The sequence below is a fragment of the Thunnus thynnus genome, chromosome 8, assembly GCF_963924715.1.
Source record: "Thunnus thynnus chromosome 8, fThuThy2.1, whole genome shotgun sequence".
Taxonomy (NCBI): domain Eukaryota; kingdom Metazoa; phylum Chordata; class Actinopteri; order Scombriformes; family Scombridae; genus Thunnus; species Thunnus thynnus.
Genome location: NC_089524.1, coordinates 7,222,143 through 7,248,873, shown reverse-complemented (window position 1 = coordinate 7,248,873; position 26,731 = coordinate 7,222,143). Strand labels below are relative to the sequence as shown.

At 38.6% G+C, this 26,731-nt stretch overlaps 1 protein-coding gene across 2 annotated transcripts in view; it reads right to left on the bottom strand.

The window, feature by feature from the left end:
- Window positions 1-19,315: 19,315 nt before the first annotated feature.
- Window positions 19,316-26,731, bottom strand: part of LOC137187417 (contactin-associated protein-like 4) — a 69,383-nt gene continuing 61,967 nt past the window's right edge. For both annotated transcript variants that reach the window (XM_067596281.1, XM_067596280.1), the window contains 3 exons: window positions 26,055-26,270; window positions 25,531-25,602; window positions 19,316-24,503 (listed from right to left, as the gene is read on the bottom strand). In XM_067596281.1, the coding sequence (XP_067452382.1) occupies window positions 24,307-24,503; window positions 25,531-25,602; window positions 26,055-26,270 (485 nt within the window). In that variant the 3' untranslated portion in view covers window positions 19,316-24,306. The remainder of the gene's footprint in view (window positions 24,504-25,530; window positions 25,603-26,054; window positions 26,271-26,731) is intronic.

The following is a 26,731-nucleotide window of genomic DNA, read 5'->3' as shown; positions in this document are numbered from 1 at the left end:
CCGTCATGGTTAAAAGTGGTTAAGAGATCAGCATTGGCTGTGGGTAGGAAAAAGGAAAATAACATAATATCTAAAAACTTATGTTTTGCAGTCAGACATTTTTTGGCCCATCCATCAACCCCGACCTCCGCCCTCTGTGAACTTACAGTATGCCACTCTCTAATAACATCATGTGATTTTGCATAACCACTACAGCCACTAGTAGGCTTTGTCACTTTAACATAAACTCATGTCGTTTTGGGGATTTTCTGAGTTAATTAATGCTCTAGTTTTTCTTTGGAGAACAGTCTCGAGGCCCGATGTGTTTTATACAGCAGGAACATTCTCTTTCCTCTGCTGCCTCTATTTTCAGCCTCTATGTTTAGATTTAATGCAGGCAGGATCTCTGGCATGCTGCCTTTACACAGAGCCATCACTCGCTCTCTCCCGAGTCCCCCTCCAGGGTCTACCTTGCTGTGAAACTGAAATCCCAAATGTTTAACTAACAAAGTGGTCAGCTTCAACTGTGGATTTAATATCAACCTTGACAAGCCTTATTTCCCCTGGGAATCCCTGACTTATAAAATTCCTGTTTAATATGTGGAACTAACCACACTTCTTACATGAGTAGAGGTTGCTCAGATCGGTTTTAATTTTGTCTCTGCATGTACCATAATCTCCTTGTAGGAGACGCTTGGTTAAATTGGGTAAGATCATCTAATGTGCTTACATGCATTTGCAGCAAAAACACAATTTCCCATTTTCTCCACTGGCACAGACATGCTTGGGAGACTGCAGTGCTGATTTGATTCTCCCTCTAATCACAGATGTGAACGTCAATATCCAGGAACCATTTAGCAGATGGTGCGGCATTATCCGTGATTTGCTTCAGAAACAAGAATCTGGTGTTTTCAAACCAATATGCTGTGTGATCTCATGCTCAGTGATCTTTTGAGCATGAAGAGTCTGTGCAGTTGGCGGGATGAGATGTGCAATATTGTCTAACTGTGTCACTGTTCTGCTTTCTAATTCATGTATAATAGTGTTAAACATTGCGGTCTATCTTCGTGGTCTGCGTGTTACTTCATATTTCATGGTGTACAGTGCTGTTGTGTAATGGTTTCTCACCCACTGCCACTGGCCTGAATCACATTTTCTGTCCCCGGATCTCCGTCTTCCATTTGCTATAAAACTAATGATGAGATAGAAAACAAAGCTTTTTTTTTTTAGTTAAACCTGCATCAACTGAGTTTTTGCCATTTAGGAGCAGAGGAAACAAGTCGTGAACACAACATTGACGAGGCATCGCCTTTTGAGTTTATATGTTGAACTTGTTAGCAAACAGTTGCTTATTTACATACCCAGCAGTTATGGAGCAACATTATCATTCATTTGGAGTCCAATATTTACTCTCTTTTAGCTTGTTTTTTTGCTCTCTACCAACTCCGGAGGGGATTATTTGGCTCTTTAGCTTCTACACAATGAGAGCGCAAGAATGAACCAAAACAGTAAAGTTGCAGCCAGACAGCTAAACAACGAGCTGAAACTCGCTATAAACCTCCGTAAAGCTGCCGTACACAGTACATCGTACAGTAGGTGACAGAGATTGAAAGGACACATGCTGGGACACCTCTCAGATGTGAATATTTGCTAATATTCTCATTTTTCCATGATAGTAAACTCATCATCTTTGGGCCTTTTTTTTTACTGTTGGTCAGAGAAAACAAGTCATTTGAATATGTTAACTTGGGCTTAAGGGAATATTTATCAGCATTTTTCTTTAATTTCTGACATTTTATACATTGAACAATCCATAGATTTATAAAGGAAATAATTGTTAGACCTACTGATAATGAAAATAATTGTTAATTTCCACCTCACAGTACTCCTATGATGGAATAGCACTACCTTGCCCCAGGCTTTCTGTGTGCAATTTGATAAAATACAACTTCACAACAAATAAGCACAATATAAACTTTCTCTTCAAGAACAAATTTCTGCTAAATCAAATTATGTAGACCCAAGTGATATGGAGTAAATGTGGTCTTTTGGAGCTCCTGGACACAGCTGGCAATCCCAAACCAGAGTCAAGAGCGTCGCTGTACGGTTACATCTTAGACTGCAACTCCACCACTTTTGTGGTCATTATTAGTTCCGTCATAAAGGTTTGACTTTTGAAAGTTGAATCGCTCATTTGACTTTCGCAGTTCTAACTCGTAACTTCTACGCTGGGCAATTATCTTCTAGCCAGTTATATTCTCTTGGGAGGCGTTTGGCATGCTTTAGGCAGTTGGCCTTTGATAAGAGTACAGGTCGAATAGAGAAATAATTATCGCATTAGCTTTCACTGTACACCCTGACTGGGGACATTTATGTGATGCTCAGTGGGAGTGGAGTGTGTGTCCGAGCTAAGACACAGAGAGAGACAGAGATAAGGATTAGGGTCTTTGGTGGCAAAGTTGACAAATTCAGTCTGATAATGACACATCACTTTTACTGAATGGAGGAGCACCCATGACCCTTTGGGACCAGATAGCAAGATGCAGGCTGGCGGCAGGGCCTTAGCGCTCACACTGTACAGAATATTGGGTGAGAAACAAATGTTGTGTCTTTAAATTTCACACCTCTGCCTGTTGTGTCTCACACCACCCCCATCCCTATCTAAAGAGGAATTCATAAGAGTCTTTAAAGAAGTTTAGTGTCACTGGACTCCTTCTTAAGTTTGTCCTTGGATTAAAAACAGACCAAATTAGTTGTTTCAACAAGTGGCCCAAAATGACGTTCGAGTATACTTTTAAATTACGTTCAAGAGACATACTCCTCTACAGCAGCCACAGGAATTATGACGGAAAAGGAGAAAATCAGGTGACATTATTATAGAGCACCTTAACAGCAGCTTGTCACATTATAAAAATTATTGTATTTTAACAGTAATTAGTTTTGGAAGGAACAAATGATGCTTGTTGACTGTAACGCCAGATCAGAAAACAAAATCTTCTAAATGTAGGATACAATCTGCTTCATATCAGATATTTAGTTACAAAAATTTTGGTTTTTGATTTGAATTTATCCTCAAATATTATTTACTTTACTTTACCTTATTTCATCTGTTTATTTATCAGGGACAACACACATGAATTAACATCAACGTGATGTAAAAGTATCAGATTTAACCAAAAGGCAAATTTTCATCTGCAGCCCCTGGGAAGCAAAAATAATTGATGTTATGCGTTACCTGATTATTTAATACAGCTACTTAAAGAGACAGTTTATAATCTGATCTTGCAGACCATTTTAACAGTACAAACTACAGCCTCAGAAACGACCACAGAGGTGAATGAAAAAGTTCATTTTAAGCTTCACAAAGATACAGTGAGGTGTAGATTTTTGGTGGTTTAAGCTAAATAGTCATGAGGCCTCACACCCCCATGTCTCTACATGTTATCATATACAATAAAAATCAAAAATACAAGAATAAAACTGTAATTTTCATTTGCTCTACATTATATTAGCCCTCTGGGTACAAATCTAATTTGCTGGTTGACAAACCCAAGGTGGCATCGTCCGTGTTGCATATTGCAGGGATATCTCCCTATGCAAGCTAATGTTTGCATCTCATTTGGTGACATTATCAAAATATGTAAATAAGCAGATTTGATTCCCATTTCTTGAGGCTTTTCCACAGGTTTTCCTTTTGATTTCTATATTAGGGTTTTATGGAACTCTTTCCTCTTTCCCTGTGAAGGTCTAATGATTAGTGTTGTCATTTACATTTGTTATTTCATATATTGTTTGATAATGTAATTATCAAAATTTGTGTTATTGCCCTCCCGTCTACGCAGCATTTATTTGAGCTATGCGTACAACAACAAATATTTTAATTGCTTTAATTAGCGGGCCCTATTTATGACTGCTTGAACACATGTGTCTATGACAACCGGCTATTATGTCACCAATCTAAACTGTGGCATAAATGGCCATTTCAGTGATGTGTATTGCTTTTTTCTTCTACTTTTATATGTTTGAAAGCATAAAATAAAATGAAATTGTTGTTAATTGCTGCCTAATTTATTATCTGATTAAAATTAACAAGGTAAGATGGAAATGAACAAACCTTGGTCCATCCTCAAGCCACCCACTTTGAACCCCCGCACTTGATGTTGCAAAAACAAATTCCTTTCCAGATAGATGATACACTTAAGAAGGAAGGAAAATTCAGTTCAGGACTGTTTGTCCTCTATCCCGTCTGTTGAGTCCACTTTCATGACCAAAACGGCCACTGAAATTTCTAGAAACCCCAAAACCGTGTTCCTCTGCTCATAACAGGCTATCAAAGCTATGAGGAGCACTGAACTGTGCCAGCTCAGGTTAAAACCAGGGAGACTGAAACTGCAAACAAATCTAAACTGCAGCAAGACCACAAACCACAGAGGGAGATGTTGGAGGCGGAGGTAACAAGCTCCTTTATTTTGTGTGTGCGTTCAGCTGAACCGTAGCTGAACAAGACGCCAAAAGCAAAAACAACTTTCCTTTCAAGTTCAAGGTGGATGCCAAGAGATCTCCTGTGGCATTCTGAGCATCTTTTCAGGCAAAACGAGGCTCAACGGCTGATTATTTCGTTGTGAATGAAGAGCAGCACAAACAAGACTCAATCTAGATTTTCTGACGGAACGAGGCTGAATGATTAGCCATTTACTTGTAAATGAAAATAACTGCAAATCAGAATCACTCATGGGTGAATTGCATCAATGCTCTAAGCCTTCAATAAGCACGAAATGTGAATGAAAGGGGATTACTAGTTTTACAAATTCTCTTATCAGTAGGTAACACCTGTTAAACCTATTAATTGATTTTAATGTAATTGTATGGATTCTGATTCCTGAAAAAGTAACAAATGAGAAGCAGATTTGTTGCTTTTCACACACATATTTTCCTACGTTTCCTAACATTAAGGATATGTGTGATTCAGCCTTGTGTTTAGTAGTTGGAGAGTGTTTAGATCACAGTATAACAGAGAAACAGGCCATATTTTCACCCCGCTCCTCTCAAGTGTCAGAGAAAAGTAGTCTAAAAAAGGGGGCATTTTCTTGTTTTACTGAAATGTGTCACTGTCTCAGAGAGTTCAAAGCCTTGGATACTATTAATCCATCACAGGCTTGGCTCCCTGGCCCCTCTGCTCTGACCTTGGGCCATAAACAGCATTACTGATGTATTACAGAGCAGAGACTGAATAATTACACAGAGGAGTTGAGGGAATTTGATGCACAGCTCCACTGGCTGGATGTTGCCAGCAGGGATGGGTATAAATACTATATGTCATTTGAATCTAGATACGCCTACAAATCTGCTTCTGTGTGGGGTAAAATCACAGTGTTGGTGGTGGCTGTGATGAGTCTGGAGGAGAAACTATACGCATTTCTCACAATCTATAGATATCCCACTGCAAGGGAATACTCTATGACTGTGCTGTTTAAAATTGCTTTGTTGAAAGCTTGATTATAAGTTAGCACATTATTTAACTTTAACCAGCAAGACATTGATGCTTGTGTTTTAAAGTTCCCCTCCAGTAAAAAAAAATGCGTTTTACTTCTTGTTTAATCTCTATAAACAGATATCTGCATATGAATGCAGCATCTGTAGGCAAGGGACAAGATTTTGGGATGGGATTTTAGTTTCTGCTTTTGTTTCGGGCAATTTCTTCGTGAACATGCTTTGGATGCATGCAGGTAAACTGTATGAGGAGCGAAAGACGCAGAAATGTTGTCTGGGCCTAAAACTCCTACAAAAAGTATCAATGTTTGTGTGTTGTGTGGAGAAATGTTCGACTCGTGTAATAAAAGAAACAAATTGCTTTGAAAGTCAGATTACACAATTTCCCTTGAAAAAATTATAGGAGTTGGCAATTGTTAAGCAGACTGTTAACAATGACCAGTGCATGAAAGAGGAGGTCTTGGGCCAATTATACATTATCTGGATATGCGCTGGCTACGCTGTAACCCCCAGAATATTGGCCATTGCCCCCAGAGGCTAAATCATTGTCACACAATAGCAGATGGGCTCTGAGATGTTCCTTCACCTGGATATTTGCAGAATGATGTATGTGCAGAGTTTGACACCAGAAGGCTTTTTTCACATTCATCTGCTGAAGGAGGAAAGGTTCTCTGTGCTCACCTTAAATCTTAGTTTTATTTAATTGTTCAACCCCTTCTGCACACTCAGTGTTGTGTCTGTCCCAAACTGTGCAAAGAAAGGTGTCTAGCTAGCTTAAGCCATCTCTCTTTCATGGGTCTAGTTGTGGAGATGGGAAATGTACCAACTGTCAAAACTGACAGTAACTCGTAGCCCCACCTGTGATTTCACCCCTGAGTACATTAGTCTGTGATTTAAAGTAGTCACAGAGTTAACTGCTAAACAAAGGCTAACAACTTAGGCCCTGCAGCTGGTTAGTTGCCTGTATGGATTGGAGTGTTAAACTGACTCTTTTTAGTGCCTGCCTACACAGACATTGCGCCAATCAAATAACAAGTACCAACAGTACCAAAAAATGTACAACCCCTGGAGAACGCTACTGTAAGGGTTGATGTCACTGCAATAAAAAAGATTTAATTTAAATTTCTTCATTTTGTTAAATCCAATTTTAACTAAATAAGTATACAAATCAAAACAAACACCAGCAAAATATAAAATTCTAATTAAAAATGCCTTAAAAATGTGATATAAAATATGACTTTACATGATCAGATAAAAGCATTAAGTCCAAACATGTTTTTATACAAATATATTTACTCATATTCTAACAACAAAATTTCAAAGCAAGTGTGACACATATGTTATCGTCTGTGATAAATGAATAAACATTCCTCTAATTATACTCAAGTTTCTTGTATTTGGAGACTTAACAGTACCTATTTGGATGTGTATGACTCCATCTTCCACCGTTTACTACTGATCATAGACAGGATATATATTATTATATTGATCTTCATTTGTGTACAGAGGGTGACAGGCTTTTTAAGTTCACAATGTGTCTTATACTTTGTTCATTCTTGTGATGGTACCATTTTCATCAGCAGCACAATGTGTGTGTGTATTTGTGTGTGTGTGTGTGTGTTTCTGAGAAAGGAAACAATTGCAGCATTTCTGCATACATATTGATGTGACCTTCTTTCCCGCATACAGAGCGAAGGAGCAGCGGCAGCAGCATCTATTGTAGCCACGGTTCAATCTCCCTGATGGCGAAATTAAACCGTATTCTCCAGCCCCACCTGGGCCAGACTGCCTCTACAGCTGTGCCTCCGTGTCTGAACAAATGAACCAAACAAACTCATCATGACTTATATAATTATTTATGGTTATCTGTGTCTTCGCTGACATCTGCTCCAGTGATTCCTCTGCTTTAGAGGGATCAGGAGAGGCAGCGATAAACAAACACTGGGAATTCATTGTAATAACAAAATACACGGTGCAGAGCTTGGAGTTCTGCTTTTAAATGTCAGCAGATATAACTTATTGGTCCCAAGACACTAATATAAAATATTTTAATGGTCACAGTACTGCCCGTTCTTGAATATGGGTGACTCTTCTACCCTTACCTACAAATGTCTTGATGTTCATAGTACATCCTGGTATCTCACACTGTTTTCTGTCCCATAAAAGTCGATATTAAAAATTGTCACTTGTCATTTTTAATCTTTAAAGGCATCCACTTCCTCAAGTGCCTCTCTCAACTATATATAAATCATTATGCTAACGGTTAATGTCAAATTACGACATTTTATTTTATTTTAACTCATCTGGATGAATGGCTGACCCCATTTTTTAACTAAAGTCTGACATACAGAAACAATTCATCATCCAACCTCCCTGATTCCATTTTCAAGACAAAAACTTGTCTAAAGTGTCTAAAAACGCCCCAACCTTCACTGTGAAGCGCGATGATTGTTCACATTAAACTGTCTTCAGAGCTGCGGAGGCCTTGGGGAGCGCTGAACTGAGCCAACTCAGGTTAAAACCCTGGAGACTGGAGTTGTAAACAACAAATCACACCACAGCAAGGCCACGATCGTGGGAGAGGCACAGGTACAAAGCGTTTTTTTATTTTGAACATGGATTTGATTGTTTATACTTTATTCAACATATGTGGTATCTGGCTAAATGTTTCATTCATAAGTTAAAAATGTGTATATTGTCTACTGATAGTGGGAGTGCAGTGTAAACACCTCGAGTTTACCATAAATAGTATTTTTAGGTGATTGTTGAAATGTTTAAATTTTTCTGATGACAATTTTTCATGTGTAAAAACAGAAAGTGCAGTTTCATTCAGCTCATTTATCACTGTAGTGTTATTCTCAACTCTACCTCAGGATTGCATGTACTCTGAGGCTTTTTGAAGGTCTATTTTTATGGAAACATGGGTCTAGCCATCCAAATTACAGAATTCTCTTATAAAGATTAAATGTGAAAGTACGTGGACAGTGGGATATCATCCATGTTAGTGTTTTGAGTGAAGAACATCAGCCAGCAAGTGAAGTGAATCACATTATAACCACTGTTTGTCATCACAACTTCAAATCTTCTCCTGCAGTGTTGTAAAGCGTTACAAGGTCGACTAAACCTGTCCTTGTTTGCTAAAAGTCTTGTGATGAACAGCTGTAAGACACAACGTTCACATCCTTCAAACTTTACAATAGTTTTGAAACAGGTGCCAAGGTCTTCTATTTTTGAACTTTTGTATGTAACACAAGCTTAAAAACAACATGTACTGTATGTTAGTGCAACACAAACAGTTTCCATCGTCTGTCATGACACTGAGAGATGAACCCAAGCGGCCTGAAGGATAAACTCCCAACTGTTTGCATGCAGAATATCAATAAAACATGAGGTGTTTAAAGACTTTGTGTCCGCCAAATCACTTTTATTTATGGAGCTTCTTCTGCATAATGCTGCTGAAGATGTAATCAGCAGAGCAGCAAAGCCCAGTGATCTATGTCTGTACTCTTATCAGATCACTGAGGGATTGAACGCTGGCCGGGCAGGAACGAGATGTAGCGATGTTCCTAATTAATAGTCTACTTTGTGTAGATGCTGTGGTGTCAAAAACCAACCACTGCTTCTCACCACAGCCCTACGCCCTCTTCCTCACACATATCATGGTGATAAGACACAAAGGTGATGTTGAAAAATGTTAAGGTAGGAATTAATGTATTATATGATGCTGAGGTCAAGGTGGCATTGTGGTGATAATTGATATGAATCAGGAGGAATATTCTCTGTGGAGGCAGGCAGAGTAGAGAATCTGGAGGTGCTGAGGAGATAGCTAATCTAGAAACTGCCCCCCTCATCTCCAGAGTACCCTCCAGATGTTCCTGACCATTGTTATTTCTACAACACAAATATAAAGGCACCAACATATACATGTCTATGTTTACAGCTATCTCTGATCAGAGCTATTTCTGCCAGATCTAACTGTGTAACCATTTTCAACACAGTAAATGGTCAATTCCTTGATTTAAGTTTCACTGATGTATATACTGTATACATAGTTGTTTAAAGACAACTAATATGGAGTCATCAGGTGTGTTTCCATCCACCTAACCCATAAAAAACCTGAGTGGAAATGCTGAAAATTTGAAAAAAATCCAGAAATATCACAAAAAGGTTTTTATGCTTGGCTGATGTGTAAATGGTCTCTTGTACTTGGCAGTGACTGTAATGTAGTCAGACAATTAGTTTGTGCTCCATTATAGTCTGCCAGGTCATTTGGGTATCCGAAAAAACTTACAGTCGCATCTGCAGGTAATGCTTCTGGCAAAGGATTAAAATCTGATGTGGAGAACTTTTGCCACTTCTGTCAGGAGTGCCAGGTAGTGGGAAAATGAAAACAAACAGCTGTCACTACTTCCATTACCTCACCAGTCCCTCGCCTCCACACAGTCCAAGGTGAAAGGAAAATATGGCAAAAAACCAGTGAGAAAGTGCCAACCTGTTGGTAAAGTCTGTCTGCGCTTCCAGCTTGTAGCCAAATTTTTTTTCGGTTCATGTCTCATTGAATGCCAGGTAAGTCACACCAATTATGTAAACACAATGCCAGAAAATCAGAGTTTCATCTGTCAGTGTTTAGTGCAATTCTTTCCATTGTACCGCTGTTGCTGATGTCACTGAGCTGCTACAGTGAGGAAGATGAGTTGAGTGAAAGGCAAGCTTGAGTCTTGTGTGCTTGCCTTAAGAATTCAATTGATTAATTATTGTTACATTTACCAGTGCCGGCCTGTAATGTCAGGTTTAATAGTCATTCTGTGCTTTTCTGTGTTAATCCCACTCAGTATGGCCATTTGAGTGATTAAAATTCAGCAAATGAGAGGGAAAGAATGTTATGGCTGATGCACTTTGGCGTGAAATCAAACATTTCTTCAGGGGAGAAATGTTTAATCTTTAAAGAGGGAGGTGTTAGAACCCAGAGGTGGTATAGTGACATTGTTTGTATATATTTGTGTATTATGTGATTTAACCCCCTCTATGTGAGCCTGAACATCTCTCTCCCTCACTGGTAAACCTGCTGTGGTGGCTCTGTGCGTAACGGGATGCATGTAAGCCTCTATGATTGGTTGTATGAGTGTTTGTGTGATTGAGTGTGTGAGTTGTTCCAGGGAGCTGATTGGTTTGGTAGAGCTTTAAAGGCCGGCTTCCCCTAGCTCCTTTGGGCTCTCCTCTCTCCACTTCCAACCAGCTAGCTAACATGCTGTGGTTTACATCTTTGTATTGTTAACAGCACCATGCAAGTATCTATAGCAGCCCTGGGATCTATACGGGTGGGTAGCAATTCTATTTAATCTCTTTTCTCCTTTCTAAATTAGAAGTAAGAAATTGATTAATTTAGCTCCATTTGTTTGTTATTTCGTTGTTAATCCACTCTCAATATGTCCCTAAACAACTGTGTGAAGTAAATACTCTGAGGGTTGTTTTTCGGGGTTTTTTTTACCTCTATTTATTCAGGGAAGCCTCTCCCTTGCAGGAACACCCTGATCACATTCACACAGTCACACCTGGAAGCTGGAAGGCACCACAGTGCCCTGGGCACTAACGAGGGAGGGGCAAACTCTCTCGCTTTTTCACTTTTTTCCCCACACAGATTTATCCTGCCAATTGAACTGATGACCTTCCAGGCATAAGATCGCTTCTCTCACCTTTAGGCCGCCACTGCCTACAGGGCTGTAATCCTTGTTGAAGATTCTTGGGAGTTGGGAAGAGGGGAATCTCATTTTTGTATTGCGCCAGGGTTTCTCCTAGGTCAGGTCATACTAGCACTTGCCCAACTGTGTTTTTAAACTCAACACAGTGTTTTTTGGCACCATAAAAGCCACATTACTATTCTGGATACATTTCTCAGAATGATTATGATGGATACAAACTAACAACAGAGGTCTGCAATGTCATTTGTAATCAGGTGGGTGGGGATGATGTTGCTGCTCATGGCACTGCAGTCTCATCAGATCACTAATCAGGGAGAAGGCCGCTGGTAATTATCCAGCCCACCTCCAGAATGCAGCAGGAAACAGCAGCAGAGAGTCACGGCACTCGCCACCCGCCTCTTCTTTTACCGCTGATTGCTGCTGTTTCATCTGCATGGAAAAGCATTAATCAACTCTCTTCATTCAGGTGAGAGCCCGTTTATTCATAACACTTGACACCAAACTTGAGTGAGCAGCATGTTAAATTCAATTATCATTCTAGCGAGCCGTACAATGCTTATGCCCACACGTTACATTAGATATGAGCAGAAATCCTAATGGTATTAAGGTAATTTTGAATCATGTAAGCATGAACTGATACAACATAATTATTAAAAAATTACAGCAGTTGCGAAGATTCCTCTGAGGGCTTGTAAAATAATCTGTGACGGGCTTGTAAATTGAAATGCTGCATTCAGCAAAGTCAAATCCTCAGGAATTCTGCGATGCTTTGCAGTGTCCTGTCAGAGTGATCAAATGCAAAAGTCCTTTGAACAGTAAAATGAGGGAATCTGAGGAACAAAAGACATGCAATGAATACACAGAGGTCCACTTTTGAAACATCAAAGAACTAATCCAAAAACCTCTCTCCATGTCAAAGAGACAGTGTTTAATTTGTAGATGGATTATCAGATGAACAGTCATATGAGCAGATGAGTCACAATCACTGTTATTAACATTCAAATTTCTTATTTCTGTGCCACTCTAGTAGTTTATTCATTGTAAAAAATAATGAAAAAGAGCAAGGAGGAAAATGTATTATTGTCAAATTTCTAACTATAACTTCCCAACACAGTGTTAACATCAAACACTCTTTTTAAACAGTTTACTGTGACTTGGAATAATAAAAAGTGAGAAGACAGGCAGTGCCAGTCTGAAACAATTCTCCTCCAGATTTCCAGCTTCCCCATTCTTTACCCAGGGAGCTGCTGATTATAGGCTTGAATTACTCCCACTGGGTAAATACAAATACCTGGTGATCATCAGATCACAGCATTGTGCGTCATCTATTGTGGTCCAGAGTTGTGCCTGTGCATGCAAAGAGGAGAGAGAGGGAACAAACAAATAAGAGGATGTCAAGCAGGTTGGCGGTGGGATGAGTCTGAGCTCAACAAGCTGTCTTAGGCTTCAAAGTGTCTCCATTGCACGTGGGTATATGAATTGTTAAGAAGAAAAATGGCAGAGCGGCAGCTTTGACTCCATATGTGTGTCTAAACAGGAGGTGTTCAGTCACAGTCTTAAGTGTAGGTCACCAGCTCAACACACAAACACTGCAGTTATGCGTGTAGAACAAAGAAAATAGATGTAAGAATATGCTTTGAGCTGCAGTCACACGAGTTGATACACGGCTTGTGTAGACAGCTGCTCTGATTAAAATAGGAGCTACTGATGCCCACAACCTGTGTGTCTGAAACTGTTGCAAGTTTGACGTAAGGATGTTTGTTTCATGTGTTCATGTATTGCGTTTCGCTGGTCCGGGAGACGTAACTGCAGGACTGGACTCTCTCACGAGGCTGATGCCAATAGCAGCTGTTCCAGCTCATACACCTGTCCGCTTTGGCATTCTCTTACCTTGCTCTTACTCTTATCTTAATATAGACAGTTCAAGTTTCACACTACCCTGTGCCAGTCAATCAGTCAGCCCACCACTTTGGTTCAGACTTGAATATGTCAACAGATATTGGATGGATTGCGATGACATTTTGGACAGACATTTTGGTCCCTGGAGGATATGTAAATCCCAGTGACTTTGGTGAACCCTTATTGTACTTTTCATCTAGCTCACTAGCAGACCAAGTTTTTCAGATATCCAATGAAATATCTCAACATCTCCTAGATGGATTGGCACAAAATGCTGTACATACATTCATGTTCCCCACAGGAGAAGCTGTAATTACTTGGGTAAACAACTTAGACTTTTCACAGTGCTGCCATCTGGTCACAATTTCAATTTGGCATATAATTTGGTTTTTGACCTAATAATGTGTAAAACCAGTGACATTTCCATCAACCTCAGTTGCACCAAATCGACCAAACTACAAGTTTTATCATGTCTGTATGTATAAAGAGCACAACTCATGTCACATCACATCAGTTAATAATCCATCTGACATTACAGGACCAAACTCCCCATATATGCAATTTTTGAGGGCAATAATCAAAATCATTCATCCAAAAGTCTCCTCGTGTCACATACTCTTTATGACATGATGAGATATTACCAGAAATCTCCCTGAATTGTTGCTGCATATGAATATTTCCTTGAGAATAAGTGTGTGAAAGAATCTGAGGCCAAAAAAAAAGTAGAAAAGAGGGTGCAAGGTCAAAGAATTGGAAACACCCAACACGTCCACTTCAATTAGTTTGAAAATGTCATGAGTTCAAATGACCCATTGAATAGGATTTTATGCACCTCTGGGACATATGGACTATATTGTATAACAGGAGTTAATGAATATTTTCCTTATTTCTTCTTCAACGGACGCTCTATCAGACCTGCACTCCCCACGGTTCCATTACAAGATAATTAGATGTCATCTTACTCTGTACTACATTTCCACTTTCAGTCTCTCTTCTTGGGGAGGCTCGTGGGAGGCTCTATTAACTTCATGCAGATAATAAGCAAACAGGATAAAATACCATCTAAGTTTAAATCTTTGCAGGCATTTCTGCTTTATTAAAATCAAACAGATGCAAGATTCATATTGAAAACAACACTTGTGTTATCAGCCACAACACAACAAAAGAGATCTCTACTAATTTGACATGCTGTAGATGTGCCCTTTTTGTTTAAAATTAAATGATAGTGTTCAGTCTGGAGTGATGAACTGAAACTAAAGAGTAAAATCCGAACACAGCAGGAAGCAGCAGTCTGTCCAGAGAAAGTTGCAGTTTTTTTAACAACATTTGATCTTTTTTGATTTTTTTTTTTTTGATTTGTTTGATATAAAGCATCCGCCGGTAATATGAACATGCTGTGTGATGTTTACTGTTATCAGGTTACACAGTATCTGGGTTTTGAAGATAAGATGTTTGACAGATTGCCACTGACAGCCAATGATGCCCAGTGCACCTTTTGTAGCATACTTACAATAAAGTAAGAGGAAATAGGAGAGATTTCATTTAAAAAAAAAAAAAAACATGATAAAATTGACTTCAGAGCTGCAACAATTTGTGATTAATTGATTAGTCGACTGACAGAACACTAATCGGCAACTATTTTGACAACTGAAGAATCGTTTTAGTCATTAAGCAAAATTGCAAAACATTTGCTGGTTGCAGCTTCTTAAATGTGATGATTTGAAGCTTTTCTGTGTCATACATGTAAAGTAAACTGGATTCTCGACTGTGGATCATAGAAAACAAGACGTCACCATTGGCTCTAAGCAAATTATAATTGGCATTTTATAGACAAAATGATTGAGAAAATAATCTTAAGATTAATGGATAATGAAAATAATTGTTAGTTGCAGGCCTAATGGACTTACCTGTATGGGTTAGTGATGTGGATAACATCTTCTACCAGGGTAAATGTAATTATATATTACGATACGTAGAGAAACAATGTATGAAGAGAAAATGACAAGATGGGAACGTCTATTTTTGGCTATAGTGTATTGTTCATGCAAAACCTTATAAATCCACTTTTGCTGGTCCTGGTACACTTGTTAGCAACATTGCTAGAACCAGAGATACTACAGGGAGAGCTACCATGGTAAAAATCTCTAATGGCTGACATATTTCTATAATGTCAATCCTCATGCTGCAGGACATGTTTGTTAGGAGACTGACTTCTTAAAAGCTGAAAAACAAGCACAGGTGCTTTCACTTATTTTTGGATGATTAAACACCTCATGACTGTGTGATTCTCAGCACAGCTCCACCCTGCTTCCACCTGAGCGCAGGTCTAATCAGATTAAATGAAAACACCTGTGTCAGTGCACATGGCCTTTAATTGTGTTTCTTCAATTTGGAGCCAGTGTTACTGACAAAGGAGAGCACAATGTTTCTTATTCCATCTAAAAACTGGGACGTTGTTCAGCAATAGACACATGTAAGGACATGAATTGCTTCATGTAGAGTCTAGTTAGATATTAAAACTCTTATATCTGTTAGAGAACATGTAGTATTGACTCTCTTCGCCAACAGGGAATCAGCCCGTAGAATTCTGACGACACCTCCGCAGATTTTCAATAAATAGAGACATTGCTTGTAAAACTCATAATGTTAACACACGTCCATCCCCTTGTGCATGTGTGGAACAGTCATGTGTTGTTTTCCGTTAGTATTTAAGACCCAGTGAAATTAAAAATACATTATTCCCTACATTACATTTTAATCCTGTGTCCCTGTGTTAATCATTCATCGTTTATCTCTTGTTATATGCCAAATATATGTGATGAAATCAGTATCAGGGTATTTTTTACTTTCCTCCTTCTGTAAAATAGTTTCAAATGTTTGCTACACTTAGAGGCGTTTACAAAAAGTTAATCCAATTAAATGTGACTCTGGGCGAGTTGCTTGCCACACCAGTCAGCTGACAGAGCGATATGGAGAGAGACATGAAGAAATGTGTGTTTGGACATCAGTGGGCAAAAACTTTGTTTTCATTTCCAAAACAATGTGACTGAGCTCTAATTCTTTCATCTCTCCCTCATCCTCCTCCTGATCTAACAATAGGTGAGGGAGGTGTGTTTGGAGCCAACAGTCCTCTTTGTTTCTCTCTGCAGCTCAATTCAGTTCAATTCAAAGGGCTTTATTTGAATGACAGTTTCAAGAACAATGTTGCCAAAGCATCAACGTGCATTTTTTCTTAATATTTGGACGGTACACAATAACAGTAATACGAACATTAACACAACATTAAGATTGATATATATATATATATATATGTGTGTGTGTGTGTATGTGTGTGTGTGTGCTGATGAAGTGTTTATATTTAGGGAAGGATGAACGGGTACAGTAGCCATATTGAAATGAATCCATTGTGTGTCCAATGTCCATTTCCCCCAGTAACAGCACTGGTCGTGATGGTGACAGCAGCATAGAGAGAACAAATCAGATTAGACTTCTCCGATAGCAGACTTTGATTCGCTCTTTGGTTCTGTGATGTCTATCTTTGTGAGGTTTTAGACCTATGTGTGTGTGTGTGTGTGTGTGTGTGTGTGTGTGTGTGTATGTATGTGTGTGTGTTAGGACAACAACAGTATGGATTTTATACATTCAGTACTTACATGGGTCAGTCAACCTCATTGAGTTGTTCCATGTAGGCTGTGGCTGTGTTTGAAACCACAAACTAACGTAATGCCTACTACATACTCAGTCAGTATGTACTGGATCCTGCCTACTAAATGAACGATACACCATTACTAGCAGACTGTTCACACTGAGATATACTCAAGCAAGACAGCCAAGTATCCCAGAATGCATTTCGCACCAACCATTAGCGATGGCAGTGATTTTAGTCTAAAAGCTTCTGTAGTTTTTGATCTAGGACTGTTAATATATCACTTTATTAAGTTTTAATATTTTTCACTTACTTTTTACTGAATTTTGTAGGACAATTTGCACGTGGATATTCAGAATATCCAAAGATATTTAAATTTTAAGCAGATGCATTATTTTAGAGCATCTGAGAAAGTTTTATGTTTGAATGTCATGTTTTTGCCTTTGCTATTTTTAGAGGTTCTTGAAAGATATTTAGTGAAGTTGAAGTCAACCGTACCAGTTATTACGCGCCTTTGTTGAAAACTCGATTCTGATTGGTCAATTATGGTTTTCTAACAGACCATTGCTATGCACGCAGTCCTGATCATAGACTTTGGAGGACCACATCCAATCATATCAATCCGCAGAAAAGAAGTCTGGTAAAATTACCAACTGCAGCTCATTCATGACAGCCTGTGGTAAAAAAACTATTAGACTCCAACCATTACAGAAAGGGAAAGTGGAGCAAAATCCTATCTGGTGAGCTCCTCTCCTAGTTGCCTATCACTACATACTAACTTCAGCGATAAGCAGTAGTGATATTAGTAACGTTACCAGTTGTAACATTAGTAACAATTATGTTTCCAGGTGCGTCTACTGCAAAGCCCTGGCGAGAAGGAAAGGAAGAGATGATCTCAATCAATATTCCCAAAGGAGTCCCATTCACACAGTCTCACTTCACCATCGCTGTACATTATCCTGCTTATCTTAGTATTTAGCTCAAAGCGCTGCTGTGCTGCTGCCGCTTTTTTTTCATTGAAGAGCTGTGAACAGTTCAGATTGATTGTGGCAAATTTATTTGAAGTTTCCTGGTTTCCTGACAAAGATTAATGGTTTGATTGCTGTTTTTGCCTTGTTTGTTTTACGCCTTCAATAAAAGTGGGTTTAGTCCTTTGTTGAGGATTTAACACGGCTGCAGTAGATTTGCTTCTGCTCAGAAGTTATTTAGTAAACATGTTCTAGTACTACACTTTTATTGGTGATTAGATTAACTTTATTTTATTTGACAAGGTGATAAGATAAATAATTTCTGTCGAGGAGATATCTCAGTTCTCACAACATTTTAGCACAGTTCCACTTGTTTTAATTCAGATATGAATAAACTCTGAATAAACTCTGGAAGTTGACCTTTGCTCTCTGTTGTAATGCATCACTATTAACTACAACATCAAATAGACAGTCATTTCCAGTGTTGGGGCACCATTGCAGACTTTAATGATTTGCTTTAACCTCCAGCTTTTGAAAAAGCAGAGGAGAGTTTGGACCTCATAAAAAATTACTTTGACATTTCCATCTCCTGAATGTTTCAGTTTTAGTCATTTAGTCCACCCGCTTTATCTCTACTCTACAGACAGAAGCATATTAATACCCATCAATAACGTCATGTAAAGAGAACCCTCCCCTGAAAAGTTGAACAATCTATGATGTAAATTTATGTTAATTTAATTTGCTGTCGTGAGAGAAAGTGTTGCTGTGTTTCAGCTTCATTTAACAGGGAAACAAAAGACCTCATCTGCCTATTAACACCACATTTTCTGCAACAGTAATGAATCTTTTTTTTTTTTTTTTTTTACTACACCAGGATTTATGCAATCCATGAACATTTACTTTAAGACCATCAGCTATGATTCTGGAAACCCCCCCGTACCAGCAGGACAAAATGTAAAGCAAATATCCTCAACAATCTTGATGATTCAAAAAACATTATAGGCACATATGAGTAGAGATTTGTCTGAATCCCCCATTGGTAATATGTGCCAACAGAGTGATGCAGATAAAAAGCTGCACATCACACTGATCACAGACTGAAAATCCATGAGGAAGCTAAACAGAGGGGGAGTAGTTCAGTTTCTTTTATGCCAGTAAGTTAAAGAGTTTTGCACCGCTTTTATCATCTCAGTTCCCCCGTTGGATCCGAGAGGAAATGTGTCAGCCTTTAACCTCTTTATCCACTAGAGAATAAGGCCCACAGCAGACTCCTCACTCCTCATGTCTGTGCTGATCTGAGCTGCTTCATCCACAGTAACAACAAGCAGCAGATACAGGAGACGTATAATATTATCAAATAATTGACATCTATGTTGTTTGTGTTTTTACTGATGTGTGAATGTGACTTGTACTATCTTTGTGAAGACCAATACGAGTTTTAGACGTTGAGGACATTTTGGCCACTCTTGTCATCAAAGAGCTGTTTGAGTGTTAAAGGAATAGTTCAACATTTTGGGAAAAATGCTTATTTGCTTTCATGGCTTGAATTAAATGAGAAGATTTAATACCACCCTCACATTTGTTTTCTAAAATGTTTCTGGTTAAATTAAACACATCTCAGTATTTTATTTAAAAACAAAACAAAACAGTTTTATTATCATCATGGAGCAGGAATTTGCTGTTAACCAAACCATCTTAATAGAGAAAAAGTTAGACTTCCAGGAAATCACGCAATGTCACCAATGTTACAATTATTCACAAATACAGCATTGTTTTATTTAATAGTTCTATTTAATATGATTATGAGAAAACAACAGCTTAAATATAAAACTGATCCTGTATCCTCGTCCTGGCTGTCTGACAGATGATTATGAGGCTGTGATCATATGCATACTGGTACTGGGATTCCAAGATATGAAATTATACAAACACTTCAGTACACTCGTCTGTTTTATGGTCTTAATTTTGTCAACACGACATGCAGAGTGAGATATTAGCCACATTGTAGGATAGTCTGTAAATGTAAACACCATACTCTTTAAAAATTTCTTAAAATCATCATAAATAATCATGTGAGCAACAGATAATGTATAAAAGGAACAACACCTCTGAGGCCAGTTGCACCAGCTGTTCACGAGTTCAAACTTAGCCTCGTTATGACGTAAAAAAAAACGTAAAGTTTGCACACGTGCACGAAAACAGATCAAAACAAGAGTGGTGAAAACTGATACAACAGAGGCCGAGATATTCAGACCTTGGGTCAAGCTCCAAAAACACTGGATACTGCATTTCCCATAATGCAACTCAAACATGCCCTACTATACAACTTTCACATTTAAAGCCCCCAGTTTGTAATCTTGGCCTTCCAGTGTCCAAGCCCAAGCTCGACAATAACCCTGATGACATCACTATGACGTCATCAGGGTTATTTTCTGATATTTTCAGAGCCACAGACGACATATAACAAGTGTCATGATGAACTGATACTGATGTGTAAAATTGGTGGTGAGTGCATTTAAACATGGTGGCTCTAACTCTGTCTTTTTATTTTTCCCTCTTAAATTACTACAAGCAGTGGTGAAATATGATTTGGATATGATTGTTAGTCAGGGGAAGTCTTGTGATGTTAGAATATTTACTGTATCGGGGAAACACTGACTGAGAAACGTTTGCTTTTGGGATGTTGACATAAGGTTGGAGCAAACTGCTGCAGGACGTTGAGTGGTGAGACCAGGTGCCATCTCGATTTCATTTTGTTGGAGGAATTATCACAGTATCTGCTATGATTCCCATGTTGACACTGGCCAGAGTGACAATTTGGCTTGTACAACCACTCACTCTAGCAGACCACTGGCAAAAAATATGCAGAATGACAATGATGGAAATAAAGCCAATGAGATTAGGTAATAATAATGTGTGGTGTGAATTCTGAAAATCTGCACAAATTGGTTGTCTGTTATCTGAGGAAACTACTGTTTAGTCTTGAGGGCATTTTAAAAATCTCACCCTTGTTGTTTCTACTGACTGGTAAGAGTCAAGTGTTTGAATTATAACATGACGCACCAGATGGTTTGTGAAGTCGTCCTTGGAAACTGTTTGGAAAAGGGCAGGTGATTGGATGATCCATCTGTCTATCACGGGCTAACCTCTCGCTTTTGTCACACCTAAACGACACCCGTAGCTGCCAGTAGTTCCTCAAGGGGACGCTGACTGGTCCAAGCCACTGTTGGTTCGGCCACAAGCCCATGACTTGACGCCTAAAAAGATGGATTCTTGTGTGATCTCGCAAATCCAGCTGCCTTGCGAGGTAATTTGAATTAATCAGTACTGATAAAACATCTTGAATGAGTTATGAAACATAACAAAGACACAGCTTTGTCTTTCTACATAGAGCAGTGTGTTGTGCCTACAGAGTCGGTACAATACAGAAGTGCAACTACATCTTTATGTTTGCTCCATCCATGTGTAAGATAATTATTTTTTCTGGTGACATCTTCAGTGTCACACAGCCATTATTCTACTTTACTTTACTAATTTTGTCAATCAGAAAGTGTGTCGAGCTCTGTGTTCTTTTAATTGTATTTTCTGCTCATAAAGTTTGGTGGTGTAACTTTCTCTGTTTATGCACAGTTGCAATTGGTGCTCTTGTTGTTAACTACCAAGGAAATGAAAAAAGCATCACTTTATTTACACAACAGGAATTTTCAAAGAAAGAGCTACCAGACAACAGGTGTTTAGAAGAGCAAATATCATTGTGTGAGATTATCATGAGCCATTGATAATATGAAAATTTTGCACATTCTTTTTTTAACAATTAAAACGTAAAATACCTCCACCTAGCTGTAATGAGGTAAAATCATAGCGTATGAGACCATGTTGAGATGAAAAAAAAAAGCAATTTTATACTTTTTTTACACATCCTGCCTTTAAAATCCCACCCACGAACCAAAGTATTGCAGATACAGTGAAGAATAAATATCCAATATTAATATGGTTGGCTTTCATTGCATCATTTATATCTCATTGTCAGCCTTTCTTTCAGTTCTCACTATTTCCTGTTCTGATTATCTCTTAGACTACCTGTCAGGCGAACACAGATTAGTGCTTCAGCAGAAACACATTAAATGTCTGCAGAGTTAGGAAGGTGACAGACAGACAGTGTTTAATAGTCTGTGCAGCTAAAAGCTTCACTGCTACTTTGAGAATTCTTGAGCCAGATGCATAACCGTGCATACGCCATTTCCTGCACACAAACTGGTATTTATAAACACAGACTGTGCGGTGAGAATGTGAACACCTCACGCACTCTTTAGACCAGACATACACGTTTTTCTAAAGCGATCTGAGGCTGATGTGATGAGGTGGAGATGAAATATAAGATGAGAGACAAAATCTTTTAGTAAAACATTGTTTAGGTTGAAAACTAGCAACACTGAGTTTTTTTGCCAATCAAAGGCACATTTATAAATGTAACACTGATTAATTACTTTAGTGTGATTCATTTTATCATTGTTTTAATTTACATGGGAGTCAACATTTTATTTTGCTCTTATTATTCTTTTTATTTTATGTCACACCTTGTAAAGTCGGTTAAGATATGAGCGCTACAAACTGATCGTTGATTACATTCGATATCACTGCTGAGGATGGTTTACAGGTCCATGTGATGAATTAATGATATGGACGGTATAAAGAGCCGCACAGCCCTGTACAATGACAGCTGTCCTGCTGTTGGAGAGCCTCCCTGGTGCAACAAAATCGGTGAAACGGCACTTCTTCTTTCCTGTCTGTTTCATTGACAGGTGTACAGGCTGTTGGAGCAGAACTGATATGAAAACAGCATGTTCAAGGCGTCTTCATCCATTTACGGCTAATTGTGGGAGTGGAAATGAGGCTCGTGCATCTGCATCTGTTCCACAGCGATTGAGATTTATAAAACAGAACCATGCATACGCACGGCTTTGTAAATCTGACGAAAAGAATACGTATGCATATTTCTGGCTTTGTGAGCACACACAGTTTTAGTCATGAATCTACACAGAGTTTTATGCATCTGGCCCTTGGTGTTGGCTGCTCACGGCAGGTGGCACGTTCAGAAAGTAGAAGTAAATCTTGGCATCACTGTAAAGCTTTTATTTTGCTCATGATATAAAGAAAATGCAGAGTGAGTAACATAAAAGCCTTAAGACCAAGTGTGGAAGTAAAGTTTTTAGAGTAACTTTAATTTTGTATTCATATATACAGCAGGGGTTGAAATTATGTTCAGTTATAGCAGATGGATTTTAGTAGATTCTGTGACTGTGCTTCGGCTGAGCTTTTATATGTGAAACATGTCAGTCCTCCACTTGAACACATACTGTATGACTCTGGCATCTCAAATTTCATTAGATTCATCATCCTTGTAGAAAAGTGTTTTTTTGTAAACCAACAGAGTCCAAAAGTCTAGTTTCACTGGAACAAAGCTGTGTTTTGATCATCACATCTACTGAGCATGATTCCTTTTAATAAATTATTTGTTAGGGATGTCCCGATCAAGTTTTTTTTTGCCCCTGATCCCGATCTGAGTCATTTAATATTGAGTATCTGCTGATACTGAGTCCTGATCCGATACTTGTATTTGCTTAGATAATACAGCTGCACAGTGCACACTTGAAATACATTAAAGTTATTAAAATTAATCCGATATATACGCTTGACAACTGAATAGCTCTGCAATACATTGAGAAAAAAAAATGCCTGCATCCAAGCTGTTCCTTAATGTTTTTTTTTTGTTGTTGTTGCTGTTTTTGTTTGATGTCTGAAATGTAGTGTGGAGATGGTACAGTAGGGCATACCGTGGCTCCAAAAGCTCCAGAAGATTGCAAAAACCTGCTACCACAACGATGGGCTACTCATCCAAAGCAATGAATTCAATTATCTTCTCTGTAATGTTTTTGGCCTTGTCGCTGTCTCGAGGAAATTTCTCTCTCTCCTTTGAGAAGTATCCTCAAGTGTTTGTTGCTTCAGCGCAGCCTTTGCCTTTGAGTTACATGAGTGAACTCACTGTATTCTGTTTATTTTTATTTTTTAGGTGGCGTATCAAATTGGTAGTATTGAACGCAGCTCTGTTACTACTGCGTTATGAAATGCTCGCATTGCATTACAGGCGGATGTTGGACTGCTTTTATTTTCCAATTAAAATATGTTTCTACACTGCAGACAAACAAAGGATTGGGCTTAAGTTCTTGCTCAATATAGCTGATACCCATCACTTAAAAAATGCCTTTTATTGGGCCAGATACTGATCTTTGAGATCGGATCGGGACATCCCTACTATTTGTAACGTTTCATGGCACAGAAATATATTGTAATAACCACACAAATCACCATTTACATTTATAAATATTTACATCTCGTTGACAACTTAAAGTCCACTTGATGTCCTCACTTTTGCCAGTTTGTGCAAAGTGTATAATATTTACAACCAGAAAGGGAAAAAAAGGAAATTGTTCTGTTTTTGACTTCACATCTTGTCGATCCACGACTACCAGAAGCTGAGGAACCTCGTGGTGTCCTGTAAAGCACTGAGTAGTTGGAAAATCATCCCGCTCTGTCCTGTCAGGTCAGTGAGAAGTCAATGCTCCTGCTAAATGAAATACTCCTTTTGGTTTTCACTGGGAGCGATCTGGGAGTCTGCCTGGCTGCTGAAGGGGAACTCATGGCTGTCTTCAGGCTGCGCTGCCTTTACCTCCTGGTTCCGGTACGTCTCTTTCCTGCTGCAGATGAATCTCGCCATTATCACCAACACAGACACAGTGACAAAGATCACCACTGCGATTACCCCTGAAAACCACAGACAGAGAAGGACAAGGTTTTTGGAACAAAAAAAGTGCGGGAGAATGACGAAAATCATAACTCGAAACTTTCTTTTGTCCAAAACAATTAAATCCAAGGTCTGAAAAAATAAATAACTTGATTTCAATGGCTGAGGGTGAAACTCTGGCCTGTTCTCACACTGTGCCGTCAGTCCAAATGCTGTGTCATTTAAATATATGAATGATCAAACTCAGGCAAATCTATATTTTCTTACAGAATGGATATTTTTTAACTGAGTGACAAAGTGTTTGAAGATTAAGTCAGACTCTTTCTCTCTTCCATGATGGTGTTAATTAATCCTTCCAGTAGCGCTGTGTTCATATTGCTGCTCAGCACTGATATCTGCATATGTATTGTTCTGGGACAATGTGGGTTCTGTCACTCTTCACCCTGCTGACATTTTCATCTAAATTTCAGCACATTCACATTTATCAAAAGATACTGGAGTTTCTATGAAGTTGGATGTGTGATTTTTGGTACATTTCTTCTGACTGTGATTTACATCTCCTGAAAAAGAGCTACACTATGGCAAGGGTCATTAGGCTCTCTCCAAAGTTTTGTTTTAACCATAAACAAAGTTAAGTTTATATCACTAAGGCTTCTGGTTTCATTTGTTAAAAAAAAAGAATTTGAGAGATGAGATACTGGTTGTCTGAGTTAAATGTTGCATTAAGGTGGTTTTAAAAATGCATAAAATATCCCTTTGACAGCAAAGTTTTTATTCTTTGTGTGAAATCTAACTGAAAATCTTATCTTTACAAAACCAGCCCCACACCTTCCCCTCAATGCCTCTTTTTTCCCTCCTTTAGTCTCCATCATAATAAATACTCATTCCTCACTTGGATCTTCCTCAAAACTGAAAATTTTATTATTTTCTTTGTTCCACAAGATACTCAAATGCATCTTTTCAAATGTAAAGTTTTGAGTTAGTTGTTATGACATTTATAATCGCTGTTTCCTTAATCCTGCTGAGATCGATTCCACTTTATATTACCTCCAATTAGAGCTGAGTCACTCCTAATGGCATTGACTAAAGGTTGACCTGGATCCACTGAAGCAGGCTGATCTGCAGAGAGAAGACAAAAAACAGAACAAAAAGGATAGGAGAGAGAGGAGAAAGGATGTTGGGGATAATGAGAGGAAGAGAAGAAACAGAAGACATGTTAGAAAAAATGTGAAATAGAATAAAAAAGAAAGATGAGGTAAAGGAGTATAATGGCAGATAGAGAGGAGAAAAGGTAGACTCAGTGTGAGAACCGTCGGTCGGTGAGTTAAGACAAGGCTCGTTGAAAGCCTCAGTGCAGCCTCAAATGACTTGACTACAGTTGTCTGACTAATCTCATCTGTTGTGCCATCACTCTGTCTGCTTACTGAGGAGGATGGTTAATGAGCCCGTACAAAAGTCTAATGAACAGCCTCAAGAATAATATTAAAGACATACCACACTGGAGGAGGGGTAATTAATGATATACATAGTAGAATATGGGCTACACAAAGGGCTGAGTCCGCTCTTTGTACCTGATAAGGAGTGTGTGGTTTCTGCTGCGTAGGGATTGGCAGAAGAGGAGGAACCACAGCTTGACTGGGCCAGTGGACCTGTGACGATAACGGGGCTGTCAGGGTGGAGCAGCGCAGCCTTTAGAGGACTGATGGAGTTAAAACGAACTGCTGATAGACAGCCGGTGAACCCAAGAGAAGCCACCGTGGTCAACTCTGCACTCAACTCCTCAGACTCTGGATACAGACAGAGAAAAACACAGAGAGAAAAGAGAGGTTTATTATCAGTAAGATCCAATTACACATCTAATAATTCACTTATCATTTATCTTGATGAGACCATTGTTGTGACGATAAGTAGCTTCTATGTATATCATTATTTTTTCTATATTAAAGAAGAGGATAAGCCTGCTGGAAGTTATTTTTCCCAACCAACGTGCCAAATGAAATGTAGATATTAGATATTGCACAATTCTGAAAAACGTTTAACAACATATTTTGAACTAATTCTTCCTACAATGTCCATCCATGGCAACTGGAGTATGATTTAAATTACAAACATTGGTTTTGATACTATTAATAGTCAACATTTATTCAGCAAAAGCCATTTAATGTATTTACATTCCATAATTACGTTTCTATTTAGCAGTTTTCATTGTTAGTGGTGGAGTCCACCATTCCTGCATGAGATTCAAATA